Source organism: Marmota monax, unplaced genomic scaffold, assembly GCF_021218885.2.
Source record: "Marmota monax isolate L192 unplaced genomic scaffold, Marmota_monax_Labrador192_F-V1.1 WCK01_AAM20220418_F8-fsc00145, whole genome shotgun sequence".
Lineage (NCBI taxonomy): Eukaryota > Metazoa > Chordata > Mammalia > Rodentia > Sciuridae > Marmota > Marmota monax.
This window is the reverse complement of record NW_026695201.1, coordinates 2706584-2724841: the sequence shown is the minus strand read 5'-3', so window position 1 is coordinate 2724841 and position 18258 is coordinate 2706584. Positions and strand designations below refer to the sequence as shown.

The 18258-nt window shown below is 36.5% G+C and overlaps 2 protein-coding genes across 2 annotated transcripts in view; one reads left to right on the top strand and one right to left on the bottom strand.

Annotated features, from left to right (window-relative positions):
- LOC124082629 (olfactory receptor 10J3-like) overlaps nucleotides 1-18258 on the top strand; it is a 155670-nt gene that overhangs the window by 121255 nt on the left and 16157 nt on the right. The window lies entirely within an intron of this gene.
- On the bottom strand, nucleotides 15498-16430 carry LOC124082631 (olfactory receptor 10J1-like). Its single transcript, XM_046429104.1, has one exon. It carries the CDS (start codon nucleotides 16428-16430, stop codon nucleotides 15498-15500), a length of 933 nt encoding a protein of 310 aa, XP_046285060.1.

Genomic DNA, 18258 nt, shown 5'->3' with positions numbered 1-18258 from the left:
GGTGAAGAAAAGTCAGCTGAATGTGTTCATTCCACTTCCAAAAGGATGGGGGTGGAAGGAAAGATACAGGGGGCTCTCTGTTCACTACATATACTCTCTCTGGTTGTCAGAAGAGCTTTTGACACCCAAGAAAGGCTCTCTGAGGATCAGTTTCCAGGGTCTCTAGGTGCTATTCACTGTGCACCTACCAAGTCACCCTGGGACTAGGAAGCCAACAGCCTGTGTCAGGGGACCTTGTTACATGAGGGGCACATTCACCAGATTACATGGGTTTGTGCTCTGGGAGTCTTGAGGCAGTTTCACTGTAAGTAGGAACAGCAGTGGCTTAGTCGTCGGGTTTTATTTTTTAAATAAATATTCTATTTTTATACCGTGGAGCCTTGGAAAACCATGGTTACAAAGCCCAAGTGAGCTCCAGCTAAGAATCACTGTTGTGGATTCCAGGAAACCATGCCACAACTCTCCCTGCTCTGTGCTAGAAGCTCTTTTGTTTCGTTAGTTGGTTCCTTTCTCCTTTAATTAAATAGTCAATTCTGGCTTTTTCCTTTCTTACTTTTTTTCTTTTTTTTTTTTGTCCTGTAGCAATCAGAAGTGGGAGATTCATGCAAGTTCAAGGCTACCCTTAACAACTAAAGGAGGTTTTTTACAAAATGAAAAAGGGCTGGGGATGGGGCTCAGTAGTTACGTGCCCCTGCAATAAATTCCCTAGTACCAAAACAAAACAAAACAAAAAAGGTAGGAGATCCCAACTCAAAAGGCAATAGTAACTTCAGAAGGCACTGAATATCCAGACTGAGCCAGGACTTCATGCTCAGGACCCTCAGGCAAATGATTATAAACACAATGGTCTTCAGGAGATCAGTTTTTTCTTCCTCAATATAGGTTTCCAATTTTATTCCAATTTTCCTTTTATACCTATCTCCTCACTAGATCCTGCCAGTTCTCCTCCAAGTTAATTCTCTCACACTTGGCCAAAAAAAAAAAAAAAAAAAAAAGAAAAATCAAGCACCTGAATTCATATCATGATAAACTTGAAAAATGTCCCTGGGGCTCTTCCTTTTTTTTTTGTATTCCCTATTCTTCTTTCTCTACAGAATTTGTAGTGACTGTTAAGTTTAGAAAATTATAAAAGGAAAAATGTTTATGGCAAAAATAAAAATGTTAATAACATTTGCTCTTATCTCTATATGTTTCAGAGGCATAAGAAAATAAAATACTAGCCAAACTGGAGTTTCTTTAGAACACTCAAATATTTTAATTAAATTATCATTGACAGAGTTAATATCCCAATTTCTTGTGGTTCACAGCTCAGGAATATCTTCATGTGCACTATAACCTGCAGTGTTTGGGGGGTGGAAGTATGATTGACAGTTCCCTATTCATGTACCACTTTGTTGATTAAATATTAAGGTTTTCAGCTGACCATGGTGGCATATACCTGTAATCCTAGCAATGCAAAAGGCTAAGGTAGGGGATTTTAAGTTTGAGGCCAGCCTCAGCAATTTAGTGCAGTCCTAAGCAACTTAGCAAGACTTTGTCTCTCCTGGCACAGTGCCTATAATCCCAGCGGTTTGGGAGGCTGAGGCAGGAGGATCACGAGTTCAAAGCCAACCTTAATAACTTAGCAATCCCCTAAGCAATTCAGTGAGACCCTGTCTCTAATTAAAATACAAAATAGGTCTGGGGACATGCCTCAGTGGTTAAGTGCTCCTAAGTTCAATCCTCAGTACCAAAAAAAAAAAAGACTATCTCAAAGATCTCAAAGTAACAAAACAGGTTGGGGATATGGCTCAGCACTTTTTCCTAAGGAGCCTGTCCTTTCCCACTGATCTACAATTGTATATCAGTTTGAACACTTTCTATTCTATGTCACTGGTTAATTTAACTCCCTGTACCAAAATCACACTGCCTTAATGGCCATGATTTTATAATGAATCTTAATTAGCAAGGAGACAAACTTTCCTTACTTTGTTTATTTATTTATTTTTGTACTAGGGATTGAACCCACGGGCATCCTATCACTGAACTACATCCCCAGTCCTTTTTATTTTATTATTATTATTATTATTATTTTTCTTTTGAGACAGAGTCTCACCAAGTTACCAAGCAAAACTGGCTGAGAACTTGCAAGCCTTCTGCCACAGCCTACTGGAGTGCTCAGATTACAGGTATGTGCTACCAAACCCAGTTTTACCTTGTTTTATTTTATAGTAGTTGAAAGTTCACTTTTTTACTAATTTTAGAAAAAAAATTAAAATCTTTAAATTAAAATCTCACTTGGGATAAATTGATAAGGGCTCTCAATTTATTTAAATCTTAATATTTTATACATTAAAAAGATACTGTACCATGATCAAGTGGGTTTCATCCCAGGGATGCAAGTTTGGTTCAACATGTATACATCAACAAATATAATTCGTCACATAAATAGAATTAAGGACAAGCATCAGATGACCATCTCAATTGATGTAGAAAAGGCCATTGACAAAATCGAACACTCATTCATTTAAAAAATTCTGGAGAAAATAGGGATAAAACCCTCAACATTATAAAGTCGATATATGACAAACCCAAAGCTAATATCATAATAAATGGAGAAAAACTGAAAATAGTTCCTCTAAAATCAGAAACAAGTCAAAGATGTCCTCTCTCACCACTCCTATTCAACATAGTTTTTTAAAACTCTAGACAGGAAATTAAAGGAATACAAATAGGAGAAGATGTCAAATTAGCTATTTATGAATGACATAATCCCATGTCTGGAAGACCCAAAAGATTTCACTAGGAGACTTCCAGACCTAATAAACAAATTCAGCAATGTAGCAAGATAAAAGCTGAACATTTGTTATGGTTTAGATGTGAAGTGAACCCAAAAAGCTCACGTGTGAGACAATGTAAGAAAGTTTAGAGATAAAATGATTGGGTTATGACAGCCTAAACCCAATCAGTGCATTAATCCATTGTTAGGAATTAACTAAATGGTAACTCTAGGCAGGTAGGGTGTGGCTAGAGGAAGTGGACCCTGGGGTTGTGCCTTTGGGGTATAGATTTTGTTCTCTTGAGTAGAACTCCCCTTCTTTCTACTTTAGGTGCCATGTCCCCAGCTGCTTTCCAGTGCTACACATTCTGGGCACGATGCCTTGCCTCAAGCCCTGAGGAATGGCCAGTTGTCTAGGTACTGAGACCTCTGTAATCATGAGCCCCCAAGTAAACTTTTCTTCCTTTAAAATTGTTCTTGTCATGTCTTTTGTTCACATCAGTGAAAACGCTGATTAAGACAACATTGATGTATCAAAACAGTTTTCCTGTACTCCAATAATGAATCTGCTGAGAAAGAACTTAAGAAAATTATCCCAGTCACAATAATCTTCAAAAGAAGAGAGAAAGGGGGAGAAAGAGAGACTTGGGAATAAATCTAACCAAGAAAAGGATGGATCTCTACAATGAAAACTACAGAACACAGAGGGAAGAAGTTGAAGAAGATGTGAGAAGATGGAAAGACCTCCCATGTTCTTGGATAGGTAGATTTAATATTGTCAAAATGGCCAAATACCAAAAGTGTTATATAGATCCAATATATCAAAATGCCAGTGACATTCTTCACAGAACTAGAAAACTACTAACATTCATTTGAAATAACAAAAGACCCAAAATAGCCAAAGCAATGCTGAGCAAAAAGGGCAATGCTGATGGCATTACAATCCCTAATCTCAAATTATAACATAGAGCTATAATAACCAAAACAGCATGGTGTTGGCATCAAAAGAGATGTGAAGAGTAACAGAACAGAAGACACAGAGGCAAACCCACATAGTTACAGTCATCTGATACTTGACAAAAATGCCTTGGAGAGAAGATAGCATTTTTGACAAACGGTGCTAAAAAAACTACATATCCATATATAGATATATACGTATAGATAGATATTAAAGAATGAAACTAGATTCCTATTTCTCACCCTGCACAAAAGTCAGCTCGATGTGGATTAAAGACCTAGGATTTAGAACAGATAGTTTGCAATTGCTAGAAGAAAAGATAAACTCAACACTCCAACATATTGGCCCAGGCACTGACTTCCTTAACAAGACTCCAAAAGCACAAAAAATAAAATCAAGAATCAATAAATGGTATGGCATAAAATTCAAAAGCCTCTGCACAGGAAAAGAAACAAGAGCATGAATAGAGCCTACAAAATGGGAGAAAATTGTTGCTAGCTACTCTTTCAACATGGGATTAATATCCAGAATGTACAAAGAACTCAAAAACTTAACATACACACTAAAAAACAAACTGACAAATAATCCGATCATTAAATGAGCAAACTAACTGAACAGCCATTTCTCAAAAAAAGAGATGCAAATGGCCAACAAATAAATTTTAAAATGTTCCATATTCCTAACAATTAGGGAAATGCAATCTCACTCTGATTATAATGGTAATCATCAAGAATACAAATAATAATAAATGCGGGTGAGGATATGGGGGAAAAGGCACACTTATGCACTTTTGGTGGGACTATAAATTAGTAAAACTAGTTTAGAAAGAAGTATGGAGATTCCTTACAAGACTAGGACTAGAACAACAATATGATCCGGCTAGCTCAATCCTTGGTCTTTATGCAAAAGAACTGAAATCTGTATCACTATAGAGATCAATGAAATAACAAAAGACCCAAAATAGCCAGGCACATCAATGTTTATAGAAGCACAATTCATAAGAGTCAAGTTATGGAACCAGCCTCTGTGGCTGTCAATAAATGAATGGATTAAGAAAATGTGATGTATAAACACAAATGAAGTTTTACTCAGTCACAATGAGAAATGTGAGAAATAAAATTATGGCATTTGCTGGTAGATGGATGGAATTGGAGAGCATCCATCATGCTAAATGAAATAAGCCAGACTCAAAAAGTCACAGTTCAACTGTTTTCTCTCATATGCAGAAGCTAGAGCAAAGCGAGGGGAAGAAAATGGGTGGGCAAAGATCCCATGAACATAGAGGGAAGATCATGGAGTTGAGGGAGGAGATGGGAAAAGGAAAGAAATGCAGAATGAAATTGAAAAAAATTAAGCTATCTATGTATATGAATATACCATAGTGGATTCCACCTTTATGTATATCTATGAAGCTCAATTTAAAAAAAAAAAAAAACAATTCATAAATGGAAGGAAGCCCTGTAGAGTAGAGGAAGGAGAATAGGGTGAGAGAGATTTCCTTTGTATATACGTAATTTGTAGGATGAGATAGTGAGATTGATATTCCATTCATCATCAAACTTTTACCCTCTAGTTTTGGGACTCTTTGATAACTTTCAGTCTTTATCATTCCTCCAATAGGTTGGCATTCAGCTATAAAGAAGAGATGTTTAGATGCTAGTAGATTTAGTTAATGTCGATACTTATGAATATTATGTATGTTGATGCACAATTCACCACAGAATTGGGCAGCGGGCATTGCTTCCGTCTGTCTCCTACATTCTTTTGACATGGCTTCTTATGGTTTGAGCATTTGTTTATATTCCATACCAACAAGAATTCCAGGTTCCTCTTGTACTTTTCCTGTCCTGGCCCTAGACTCAGCCGTTTTTCCAAGAAGTTCTAGCACCTTTTAGCAGAGATGGTATTTAGAAAGCAAGATCTGGGTGTCAGGTTCCCTCATTGCTATTGTGGTATAATTACTTGTAGGCTCTTTCGGTGAAAACAAAGACAAAACAAACTAAGTTACTAACCCCGGCTATTTAAAAAGACAACTCACTAAACAGAATTTAGAAATATTCCATGCATACGTCTGTATGGGTAACTACTCGGGCGTGCGTGTTCGCCCTCGTATTCTGTAATTCACATTGCACTCTCTATACTGTTATCCTACTTGCTTTTCCACATAACAGTACTTTCTGGATGGATTCACAAATCAGTACATGAAAATTTATCATATTAGTGCGTGTGATAGAACTTAATTTATCTGGCCTACCTAAGTTTCAATGACTGTTCAGGATGTTTGTAGTTTGGCATTTATTAGTAGTAAAGAGAATCATCGTTCATATATAATTGTGCTCTTCTGGGAGCATGTGTCTATAGGATACATTCTTGAAAGTAAAATTCATTGGTCAGCCATTCATTCATTTGAAAACATAATAGTTACTGCCAAACTGAAACCAAAATAGAATGTATCCTTTAAATACTCTCCGACACTGTTTGATGCTTCCCCATCCTACTTCCATCAATCTCAAGCATCACTACCTCTTTAAAAACCTGACGAACTGATAGGTAAAAATGGTGTGTTATTTTTCTTTGAAATTTTATTCCTTTAATTATGAATGAAGCTGTATATCTTTTTATATGCTTATTCGCCTTTGTACATCATTTGCTGTGAATGTCCATTTACATATCTTGCTCATTTTTAAAACTATTATTTTGTTCTTTCTCATAATAAGAATTCTATGATAAGAAAATATGCCTATTATTATACATGTTGCAGATATTTTTTAATGTTTATCATTTTTACTGGTTTGTGGATTTGATATTTTGTCTGTATTATATTTATGCATTTATCTCTTGATATCAGACTTTATTGCTTTTGCATTTTGATTAATGCTTGAAAGGACCTTCCTAACTCCAAGATTATTTTTTAAAAGCACCCATGGTGTCTTCTATACTTCTTATGCCTCTACATTTGATTCATCTGAAATTTAATTTTTATAAGAAATGAAATGGGTTATCCTTAAAACGAACCAGAATATGACTTTTTAAATCCCAATAATTAGCTCACTGTCTCAACACCATGTTCAGAATAGTAAGAATATCTTATAATGCTAATACATTATTCTACCATATGCTAGATTTCTGCCACATTATTCTGCTGTGGAAGAATGGCTTCTCATTGTATTCATAGAAATTTAGGGAAATTCACCATCTTAAGTCTTTACAAAATGGAAGATTTCTATCCAAAGTTAATGTTTGAAAGAAATGCTTACCTTCTTTTATATGTTCTAACATTGCCTTTATTTTTTATGTAAATTCATACCTTTATTTTTTTAGTATTTTGCCTAGTATACTAATTTACATCCCTTGTTTTTAACTTACCTTTTGTTTCAGATTGTGATTAAGTGCTATAAAACCCATAAAACTATGTCTTCTAATGGAGACTACCAATAAATGGAGGTGGTCAGGAAAGGAATCTCTAAGGATTACTTCTCTTTTCAGTTGAAGCTTAAATGATAAACAACGAATGGGAGTGAGTGAATGAATGAGAATCTGGAAATCTCTCTCAATGGAAGGATTAACAAACATGAAGATGCTACATTGGCATAAACCTGGTAAGCTGACCGGGAGCGGGTGAGTTATCAGAGATGAGTTCAGTTTTAACGGCTTGAATGGTGAGAACTAGTAGGTCTCTACAAGCCATTGTGAGGAAATCAGGCTTTATTCCAAGTACAAGGAGAATCCACTAGACAGTATTAATTAGGGGAGAGGCTTGATTTGACTTCATATTTAAGAGATAACTTTGTGATGTAAAGCATTGATTGGAAAAGAACAAAAGTAAACATTCGGAGTAGAGAAGAAGAAAGTTATTTCATGACAAGGAGTCTTAGCAGAAATGGTAGGAAATGAGTCATTTCACAATACATTTTGTGAGCTGACAACACTTTGTCAAGAGGTACCAGTCTAGATGCACACCACCCCCCCCCCCCCCCCCCCCGCCAATATTCATTCTCTCTCTTCTTTTAGTAGTTTGGGAAAAAAGATAAGAGGTTCTAACTTTCTTCAGTGGAACAATAAGCTGATACTGGCTTTGAGATCTTGATGCTCCCTTTTTCTAACAATACTGCTTTAACCAGGAAGCACCTATTGTTCCATGATCACTTGGGCGTCCCCTGCTCCTTTTTATAATCTGCCATCCTTGTGATATAATCCATCCACTTATGCAGAACCTAAGTTGGAGATTAATGAGATTTGGGGGAATTTTTCACACGTTGACACTTTTTTGAAGATTATGCTCATATAACCTTATTTTGCTTTATACTCTGGTGCTAGTGGTGCTTACATCATTTGGTTCCCTTTTTGCTTAATTACGCATTGATAGGTTCAAGGGTGGAGAAGGGAGTGAGAAAACCCATTTGAGCAAGTGGATTTCTGAGAGAGTGTCATTAACTAGATCGAGGAATATCCCTCACCCAGGACGCTCCTTTGCTGGAATTCTCCTCCTTTACCAGAAACAGCTGTGCAATGGGGTGGGACTGGCAAGAGAGACCTCACCAACAAACCCTGCTCTAGAGGCCTATTTACCCCATGGAACTGACGCTTCTCTCCCCTGTCCAGAGACACTGGGCCATGGTGGGGGTGGGAAACTAGCTCAAATGCTGGACCCTGGTAAGTCGCATCATCCTCTAGAGGCAGAGGGCATATGATCCTAATGAGCACCTGGCCAAGAAGCACCTTTGTCCCTTGAAGCTGAGACTCGCCTCCAGTCAGCACCCCAGCAATCTATTTATCCCCTGAGGCAGTACCAGCAGGGGACACTGGGAGTCCCAACAGCACCAGAAAAACAAAGCAGACCAAAACCACAGCGAAAGTGCTGCGAAAATCAAACAGTTACTGGAGCCACGGCTCACAAAAGTAGGCCAGGAAAACCGGGTGAAACACTGCTAAAATAAAAGACTTAAATAGAATCCAGTCTTCTAACAGATTGACAAAAAGTCCAGGACACAAATTATAAACCAAGAACAAGACAACAGGGAGACCTTTAAACCCATGAAAACCCAGCAATACACTTTTTAAAAAATCCACAGGTCAGTGTGCATGTACACATGCGGAACGAATTCCATCGTTGTCTACAACTATAATGCGCCATAAAAAAAATGTGGAAAAAATCCATGGGTTCAGAACAAAATCTCAAAAAATTAAAAAATACATAGGAAAGAATTGAAAATGAACATACAATATATATATATATATTATAATATATAAATACACCTAAAATCATGCTAAAAGAAATTCATATCACTGAGTGAGTATACTATTAGTAAATATCTCAAATCAGTAATCTAAGCTCCTACCTTTAGAAATTAGGAATACAGTAGAAAAATAAATCCAAGCAAGCAAAAAGAGAAAAATAATAAAGATCAGAGTAAAACTCAAAGAAACTAAAAAAAAAAATAAGAAAATATAGAAAAAGTCAATGTAATGAAGCAAGTTCTTCCCAAAAGCTCAATAAAATCGATAAGTCTAATAAGACTGACAATAATAAAAAGAGAAAAATCATCAGAAATGAAATTGGAAATACCCTACAGATTAGGTAGTTATTAAAAAGATAATATGGAAATAACATGACAACTTTATGCTTGTAAATTCAACAACTTGAAAAAAATGAACTAATGTTAAAAGAATTCAAACCACCAAAACTCAACCAGATAAACTGAATAACTGTGTACTTATTAGATAGATGATCAGAGTAGTCCTATAACTGTTTAAAAATCTAATTTATAATTTAAAAGCTCCTGAAAAAGAAATATCTAAGGCCAGATAGTTTCACCGAATATTTAAGGAAGAAATAACAAGTTTAAAATCTCTTCTAGAAAATATAAGAAAAGAGAAAACCTATTGACACTTTAAGAAGCCAGTATTACACTGATATTCAAAATAGACAAAGGTAGATCAAACAAATTATAGACCCATATCTCTCTTGACTTAGATGAAAAAATCTTCAACAAAATATCTACAAAAAGTATTACAAATGCAACAATGTATAAAAAGAGTTATATACCTTGAGCAAATTGTTTTTTATGGAAATGCAAAGCTTAATAAATATTTAAAATAAAATAAGAATATTCACCCTATGAACAGGTTAAATGAGACAATATAATTACATAACTGTCATTGGGAAAATATTTGACAAAAACCAATACCCATTTATAACAATAGCTCATCTAGTTAAGATTATATATTAATTAACTGTTTGATAAAAATCATATCCCCAAAGCCTATAGATAGCAACGTACATGTTTAATATAGTACTAAAAATTCCAGACACTTAGATAAGGCAATCAAAGGCAATAAAAGGCACAAATTAGGGGAAAAAACTGTGCCTGTTTGCAGATACCTTCAAATTTTTTCCATGTAGGTAATCATATTATCTGCAAATAGAGACAAATTCCTAGAATAAATGAATTAAGCAAGGTCATAACTACAGTAACAAGATAAGAAATCAATTGCATTTCCATTTATTAACAATGAACATGAGAAAACTGAAATTAAAACAGTATTATATAAGATTCTGCTAAAGAAAATAAAACCTTAGGTGTACACTTAACAAAATGTGTCCAATGTTTATGTGCTGAAAATTATAAAATGCTGGTGAAAAAATAAAAGCCCTAAGGAGAACAAATAATATATTAATGAACTGGAAGATGCAAAATAATAAAGGTGTCAATTATTTTCAAATTGATTCGTAGCTTTAATGCGATTCCTATCCAAATTCTAGCGAATGTTTTTAAAAGACATAGATAAGCTTATTCTAAAATTTCTAGAAAAACATAGATCTTAGAATAACTAAAATAGTTTTGACAAAGAAGAATAAAGAAAAGTAAAGTAAGAGGAATTTCTTCACTTATACCTTACTACATAGCTATATTACTTAAGACAGAGTAGAACTGATGAAACAATAGACATCTAGATCACTGGAACAAAATAGAAAACCCAGAAATGGATCCACACACACACACACACACAAATGCTCAAGTGACACTTGACAAAGGTGCAATCAGATTAATGAAGTATGACAATCTTTTTTTTTAATTCCACATTTTTAATTGGGGCATTATAGTTGTATGTACTGACTGGATTTGATGTTACATATTCATACATGCACACAATATACAATGCAATAATATAATTTGGCCAATATCATTCCCAAGAACTTTCTCCCTTTGATTTTCATGAGATCCACCTCCATCTTTCTTTTCTTTTTCCTCTGTACTTTCTGAGTATGACAGAGAACATATGACCCTTGACCTCCTGAGTTTGGCTTATTTCACTGAATATAATGTTCTCGAGTTCCAACCGTTTTCCTGCAAATGACATAATTTCATTTTTCTTTATGGCTGAATAAAACTCCATTGTGTATCTATACCACATTTTCTTGATCCATTCAAAGGATGACAAACTGTATAAAATACTGGCCTAAAGCAACTGAACTTCTACAAGAGAAAAATAAAATCTTGACCTAAAACTCACACTTTACACAAGCTAATTGAAAATAGATCGTAGACTTAAATGTAAAAAAACATAATGTTTAAAATTTCCCAGAAGGATACAAAAATTCTTGATACAAAAGGAGACTGAAACCAATAGAAGGAGACTCAAAACTCATTTAGATGTCAATTTTCCGTGAATTAATTTATAAATGCAATGGGATTTCGATAAACTACCACTGGAATCTGGTTTGCCTGCAGGTATGAACTGTGTTGCAAAAGGGAGCAAATTAGACAAGTTGCTTCTAAAAATTATATGAAAAATGTTAACAATAACAACAACAAATCCAAAAATATCCTGAAGAGGAATAATGACAGACAACTAACTCTATTAGATGATGAAACATTAAAAATTATGATAATTAATGTTCTTGACACGTGGAATAGATATTTAAATGTGACAGAATAGATACTCTATGAATAGATCAAAATTCCCAGGAGAATATCACATATGATATTACCAGCATTTTAATTTGAAGTGGAAACAAATATTTTTTTTAAAAATCACAGAAGAAAAAAAATGCCATCTTCAGAAAAGGGTTGAGTTCTGAGAAATACTCATATTTTGAGGCAAATAGGGTCAACCAACAATGAAAACTTAACTGAGATAAATCTACATTTAAAAATGTAAAAGTGCTGAGCATGGTGGATCACACCTGTGATCCCAGCTACTTGGGAGGCAGGAAGATTGTAAGTTGAGGCCAGCCTCTGCAACTTGGGAATACCCCGTCTCAAAATAAACAAATAAAAAAGGGTTGGGAACTAGTTCAGAGGTAAAGCCCTCTAGTGTTCAATCCCCAGTACCACACACACACACACACACACACACACACACACACACAAATTAAAAGCTCTAGAAGAGTGTTTTAAATTGTTTGAATACAAAGAAAATATTTCATAGATAGAAGGAGGGGACAAATGAAATCTCTAAGTTTGCTAATGTACTTACAATGTCCACTTTATAGAAGAGCTGGGAACCAATGGCCAGTTTACCTTAAATGTTCCTGTTTTTTATTTGGGTTTCTAAACTAAGCCCTTGGGGAAAATGAAGATATTCCGATTGTACAGATTCAGGGGCACAAGACCTAAAAATCAGTTACCCTTTCAAGAGGCACAGGAATTAATTTGCCTGTACATATGGAGTGAGACCAGTGTGCAGAGGGAGCTTATAGAACTAGTCCAAGGAAGGCACTTTAGGGAGGCCTCTGGGCACCTTTTAACCAGGACTTTTGCTTCCTTCTTCAATCTTTAAGCAACATAGGATTCTCCTTCTACCCAATGGCTCTACTGGCCATTCTGAGGAGCTGAGCCAGTGAGTGCAAGAGAGGAAAAGCACCTGTCCCAGGAGGAGGGAAACCTTTACCTTTCATGTAGGATGGAGATGCTGGTGACAGATGTGACATCTAATTGAGGGAGGTCAGAACTCCATCCTGATGGGCACTTCCTCATTACTGGGGTGCTGTACTTTTAAAAATGGAATTTTCTATCTGGGGAAATGAATTTATGACAGAGAGTTTTTTTTTTTCTTGAAGGTCTCAAATAACAAGTCAATGTTTTCTGAATTTCCACAAAAACATATTCTACAAAGAAAAATTGTGGATAGTAATCCAACATTCCCCCTTTTTAAAAAATTATTATTATCGTTCCACAGTGTCCCAGGGGACATTCATTTGCCCCAGAGGAAGGATAGATTCAAAAGAATCCAGAATTTTTTAAAAGCCAATTGAATTTCAAAAAGACCTTTTTTAAAAGAGAAATAATAACTGAAACATTTGTATTGAAAGCTGAAATAGTTTTTTTAAGGTGAGTGAACTTTTCTAGAGAGGAAAGCCTCTTCTCATTTACAAAGAATGATTTTGAATATCAAAAGCCTCAGTGCTAACTGTAATCTATATATGAAATGTATAATGTAAACTATAGAGTTGGGAAGAATTGAAGTTTTCCTGCCAAAATAAAACAACGGCTTTCAGACCTTGGAGGAGACAGCCTCATAGTTGGTTGGATATCGTGGAGGGCCCACTCTCGATCCCACCCTGATGTGGGGAAGAAGGAAAAGGACTTGATAAAAGCAGAGGGGGTGTGAGGCCTAGTGGATCCGAAGTACATGAGTGAAGCCACCCGGTGTGAGGTTCAGTGAAATCACATGGAATCTTGTGACATGATAAGACCAAGTGTGTCACTGAATGCCCAGGTGCCTTGAGAAGTAGCTGACAGAGTACCAGTGGACCCAAGGGGTCTGACGGTCACCAGGAAGATGTAAAGTTCAAGGACCACACTGATCAAAGTACATGGAAATGCCAGAGTCCTCTTGATAGATGGCATTAAGGGTGGCCATTGGTGGTCATGTAGCTCCACAGGATCCAACACGGGGAGGCAGGAATTACTATGAACCAATTTCTTCTACATCCCGAGTAAGAAAACAAGATGGCGTGACAGAACTGGCTTCATTCCAAGATTAGTGGGGAAAAGTAGAAGGAAGGAGAGGAGTAGAACCTTTGTGTTAGTGTTTTTACTCGTGATCTGACTTATTAACCATTAATTGACTGAGTTTACATAAAGAAGTCCAGATGACTTTTTCTCTATCAAGTGAATTAGGAACTCAGAATTACCGTAGTAGACAAAATGGTGAAACTTTCTTAGATTTTATGCATCTGCATACACAGCCTATAAAATTAATAATTAGCTTTTGCATTTTATTTGCTATTTCTATTTTGAAAATATTTTATGAAGAGAATATATATACTCATATTTCTTGTGCAACTTTTTATAAATTTCTGATTTTTATCAATATTTAAAACTGGTAATCACCATAGTTTTTACTTACCATCTATTTGGTCTTACAAATTGAACCTGAAATTTACCCTCATTCTTTTTTCTTTATTTTTCTTTGGAGCTGAGGAACAGTAAGTAATCTCCTATTATTCCATTTCTAACTAAGTTGATTTAATTTTGGGAGGTTTTCATGTCAAAATCCCTCACTATTTACTTTGTTCAGTTTTTTAGGAGTCATGAAATTATGGAATTTTTTAGAAAGGTGTGTTACATTGACTCTTTCATATTTCCATTTAATTCTCTTCCTTTGCCTTTATGGCTTGGCTTAAGGGAAGGAGAGGATCTAATCTGAAGAACTTTTTCTGAATCATTTTTCCTCCGCTCAGCGGTGACCTTGTCCTTCTGCCTTCCGTTTCTCTTACTCTCCTATCATTAAAAGGTACAATTTGGATGTTTGTCATTTTTCCTTCTTTTTAGCCAATTTCATAGCGTCTTTCAGCAGTGTTCTCCCTGACAGTTTCTCCTTCCTTCCTGGACCTGTTGATCTTGTCCATGAGGAAGGCATTTTTTTTTTTTAAATCCAGACTCACAAGACCTTCTTCTTCATATTGCGTCTCTTCAGCTAGAAGCCCCAAAGAATCAGACCAAGTCACTTGAGCTTTGGCCAGCATCCCGTGACTGTCATATGCTGATTATAAGTCCTCTCCATCAACTTCCCTCCCCTCCCTACCCCCATCCCCTGGTTCCCCTTCATTTGAGTTCCACAGCTGGCTGATAGAAATGTACAGTGGGTTGCTGGGAAATAGATTCTCTCTAGAAAGTTTTTAGCTTGTTCCAAACACATTTCTTAAAAGCTATCTGTATTTTTTTTTCGTTGCTTATCTTATTAAAACACAAGGCAATTAGATTTCTACCCATATCCTTCCGAATAATCACTTGTTCAAGCATCAAATTACTGTTAAAAGTAGCTCTGTTGTATAGTATTTTTAATGTGGCTTATATTTCAGCAAAATGGACTGGTCCCACTGGGGTGGGGTGGTACATGCTTGTAATCCCAGGTGCTGAGCAACTCAGTGAGACCCTGTCTCTAAATAAAATATAAAATAGGGCTGGGGATGTGGATCAGTAGTCAAGTGCCCCTGAGTTCAATCCCCAGTACCAAAAAAAAAAAAAAAAATCCTTTTAAATTTAAGCTTGAAAAGAACATTGGATCATACTTTGACCTTGTAATTATCTTCTGGAGTAGGGCCAATGGCTATCTGAGAACAGATTTGCCCAGTGACCTGTGTTTTTATTATGTTAACAAAGAAGTTGAGGAAGTGAGAATTATTAGAAGGTAATTCTCAGCTTCACTTTCACCCGGTCACTGGTGGGATGTTTGAGACGTCACTAATCACAGGAAACCCTGGCTCTGTAGCAGTACCTATAAGACTCCCTCTGGAAAACATCCCTGATTATATGGAAAGGGATGATCATCTCAGGAAAGGGATTTCCTGCCCACCACCCTGCGCAGAGCATCCTGGACTTCTTTGTTCCGCAGACTGTACACAACTGGGTTTAGTAAAGGGGTGATGACAGTGTAGGTCACCGACACCAGCTGGTCCTGATCCCTGGTGTTCTCTGACTTGGGCTTGAAGTAAGCGATGGAGGCACAGCCGTAGTGGACGATGACCACCGTCAGGTGCGAGGCACACGTGGCGAAGGCCTTCTTCCTGCCCTCAGCCGAGGCCATCTTGAGAATGGTGGAAATAATGAGAACGTAGGAGACGAACAGGAAGGTGGCAGGGGCTGTGATGGCCAGAAGGCTGATGATTAAGGTCAGTATATCGTTGATGACTGGGGTAGCACAGGCCAGGTCCAAGACAGGCCGGACATCACAGAAGAAATGCTCAATCAGTGAGCTGCAGAAGGGCAGTCTGAAAATGGCCACCGTCTGAACCAGGGAAAGCAAGAAGCCTGTGGTGCAGACCGAAGATGCCAGCGTGGCACAGACCCTCCAGTGCATGACGATGGGGTAGCGAAGTGGGTTGCAGATGGCCACGTAGCGATCGTACCCCATGACTGCCAGCAGCAGACAGTTGGTGATGGCAAAACCAAGGAAGAAGAAGAGCTGAGCTGCACAGCCCTCCAGAGAGATGGGCTGGTTCGGGCCCACCAGGCTGGAAAGCATGCGTGGGATGATGACCAGGGAGTAGAAGGTCTCCGAAGTGGAGAGGACACTTAAGAAGAAGTACATGGGGGTGTGGAGGTGGTGGTCCATACGGATCATGGTCACAATGATGACATTGCCAGCCAGAGTCAGCATGTAGAGGGCAAAAAAGACCACAAAGAGGGTGAGCTGGTGTTCTTGGAAACTGGAAAAACCTTGGAAAAGAAACTCTTTTACCTCTGTGCGGTTGGCTCTCCTCATTGAGGATATCAGGTCTGAAACATAAAGAGAAAGTCAGTACCAGTTGTTAACATCAGAGGCTGCCCTGACCTCAGGTACATGCACAGAGCAAAGATGCAATATAGCAAATACCCATTTCAAACCTGGATGGATCACTGGGAGTGCTGGCACCTGCCTGTAATCCCAGCGGCTTGGGAGGCTGAGGCAGGAGGATCGCAAGTTCAAAGCCAGCCTCAGCAAAAAGCAAGATGCTAAGCGACTCAGAGATCCTGTCTCTAGATAAAATACAAAAAGGGCTGGGGTAGTGGCTCAGTGGTCAAGTGCCCCTGAGTTCAATCCCCAGTAACCCCCTCCCCAAAACAAAACAAAACTGGAGGGATCAAGTTCCTTCCTCAGGAACATGGCAGACCAGACTCTTGGACTGGAAATAAAGATACACAAAATTTGAGCAACATTATTTAAAAGTTAGATATACAACATTCTTTTCAAGTCCACCTGGGTCTTTTAAAAACATGATCACTTATGGCCCATGAAGTTGGTCTCAATAATTTCTTAAAACTAGATACTCTTAAAAGGTAACCACCTCCTTAGACCATAATGTGATTAAGTTAGAAATGTCAAAACACATGGTAACTTGGGAAGGTGTAAATGTTTGGTAACCTATTGTCAAAAGAGGGACTTAAATTGGTAATCGGTAAATATCTCAAACTAATAAAAGATCACATACCAAATCATACACAATGCATCTTGAACATTATTACAGGTAAATTTTTAGTTTAAAATGCTTGCTTGTTGGAAAAGACAAGGCTTAAAATTAATAAGTTGAGCATCCATCCTAGATGTTATTAAAACAAGACCATAAAGAAAGTAGAAGAAAAAATAATAATGAGAAAAACAGATGTTAATTAGTGTAAACAACGATAAAATAGAAATTGGAAAAGAAACTCTTTTACCTCTGTGCAGTTACCTACAAAAGGTAAAAATTTATGAACTTAAGTTTAACTACAAGCGAAATTGACCAAAAAAAAAAAACAAAAACCCCAGAAGCTATAAACTATATTATGAGTTAATAAAAGGATAAAATCACAGAAATTTTAGAAAAAAAGATGAAAAATACTGTTAAAAACAACTTTATCTCAATATAATTTTTTTGTAATGAAATAGACATATTTATAGAAAAATATTCCCTACCAATATTTAATCAAGAATTAGAAAACCTGAAAATCCCTTTAAGTATTTAAAGAAATAAAAGACTGTTGTTTAAAACTAGAAATAAACCTCTGGGCCAAGACAATTTTACCAAAATTGTTATGAAACATTCAAGAGTAAACTAATTCCAATATTACACAAACTATTTTAGGTAAAAGAAAAATTATTCTCCACTTCATTTTATGAAGCTAGAATTATCTTGATATCAAACTTTGACCAATCCCATTCACAAATAACAGATGTTAAATTCTTGAACAAAATATTTTCGAATCAAATCTAGCAATGTATAAAAAAGGCACAAGACAGGTTTTATTTCAGAATGGAAGATTGTTTAAAATTAAAACAGCCCAGTTATATATTTATTCAAATAAACCATTTAAAGAAAAAAAGCCATATGATTATTTCAAAAGCTGTTCAAAAAAGCTTTTTAAAAATTCAATGTCTACTTTAAGAAGAACGGTTGGAAAATGGAGAATAAAAGATTCTCTTTAAGCTCATAAAGCTGGTATACAGCAATTCTACAGCTAACATCATACTGAATGGTAAGATATTGAAGGATTCTGTTTAAGATTAAGGACAAGATAAGGGTTAATGCTTCATCCACTTCACTTCAATCTTGTATTGAATATTCTAGCCAGCC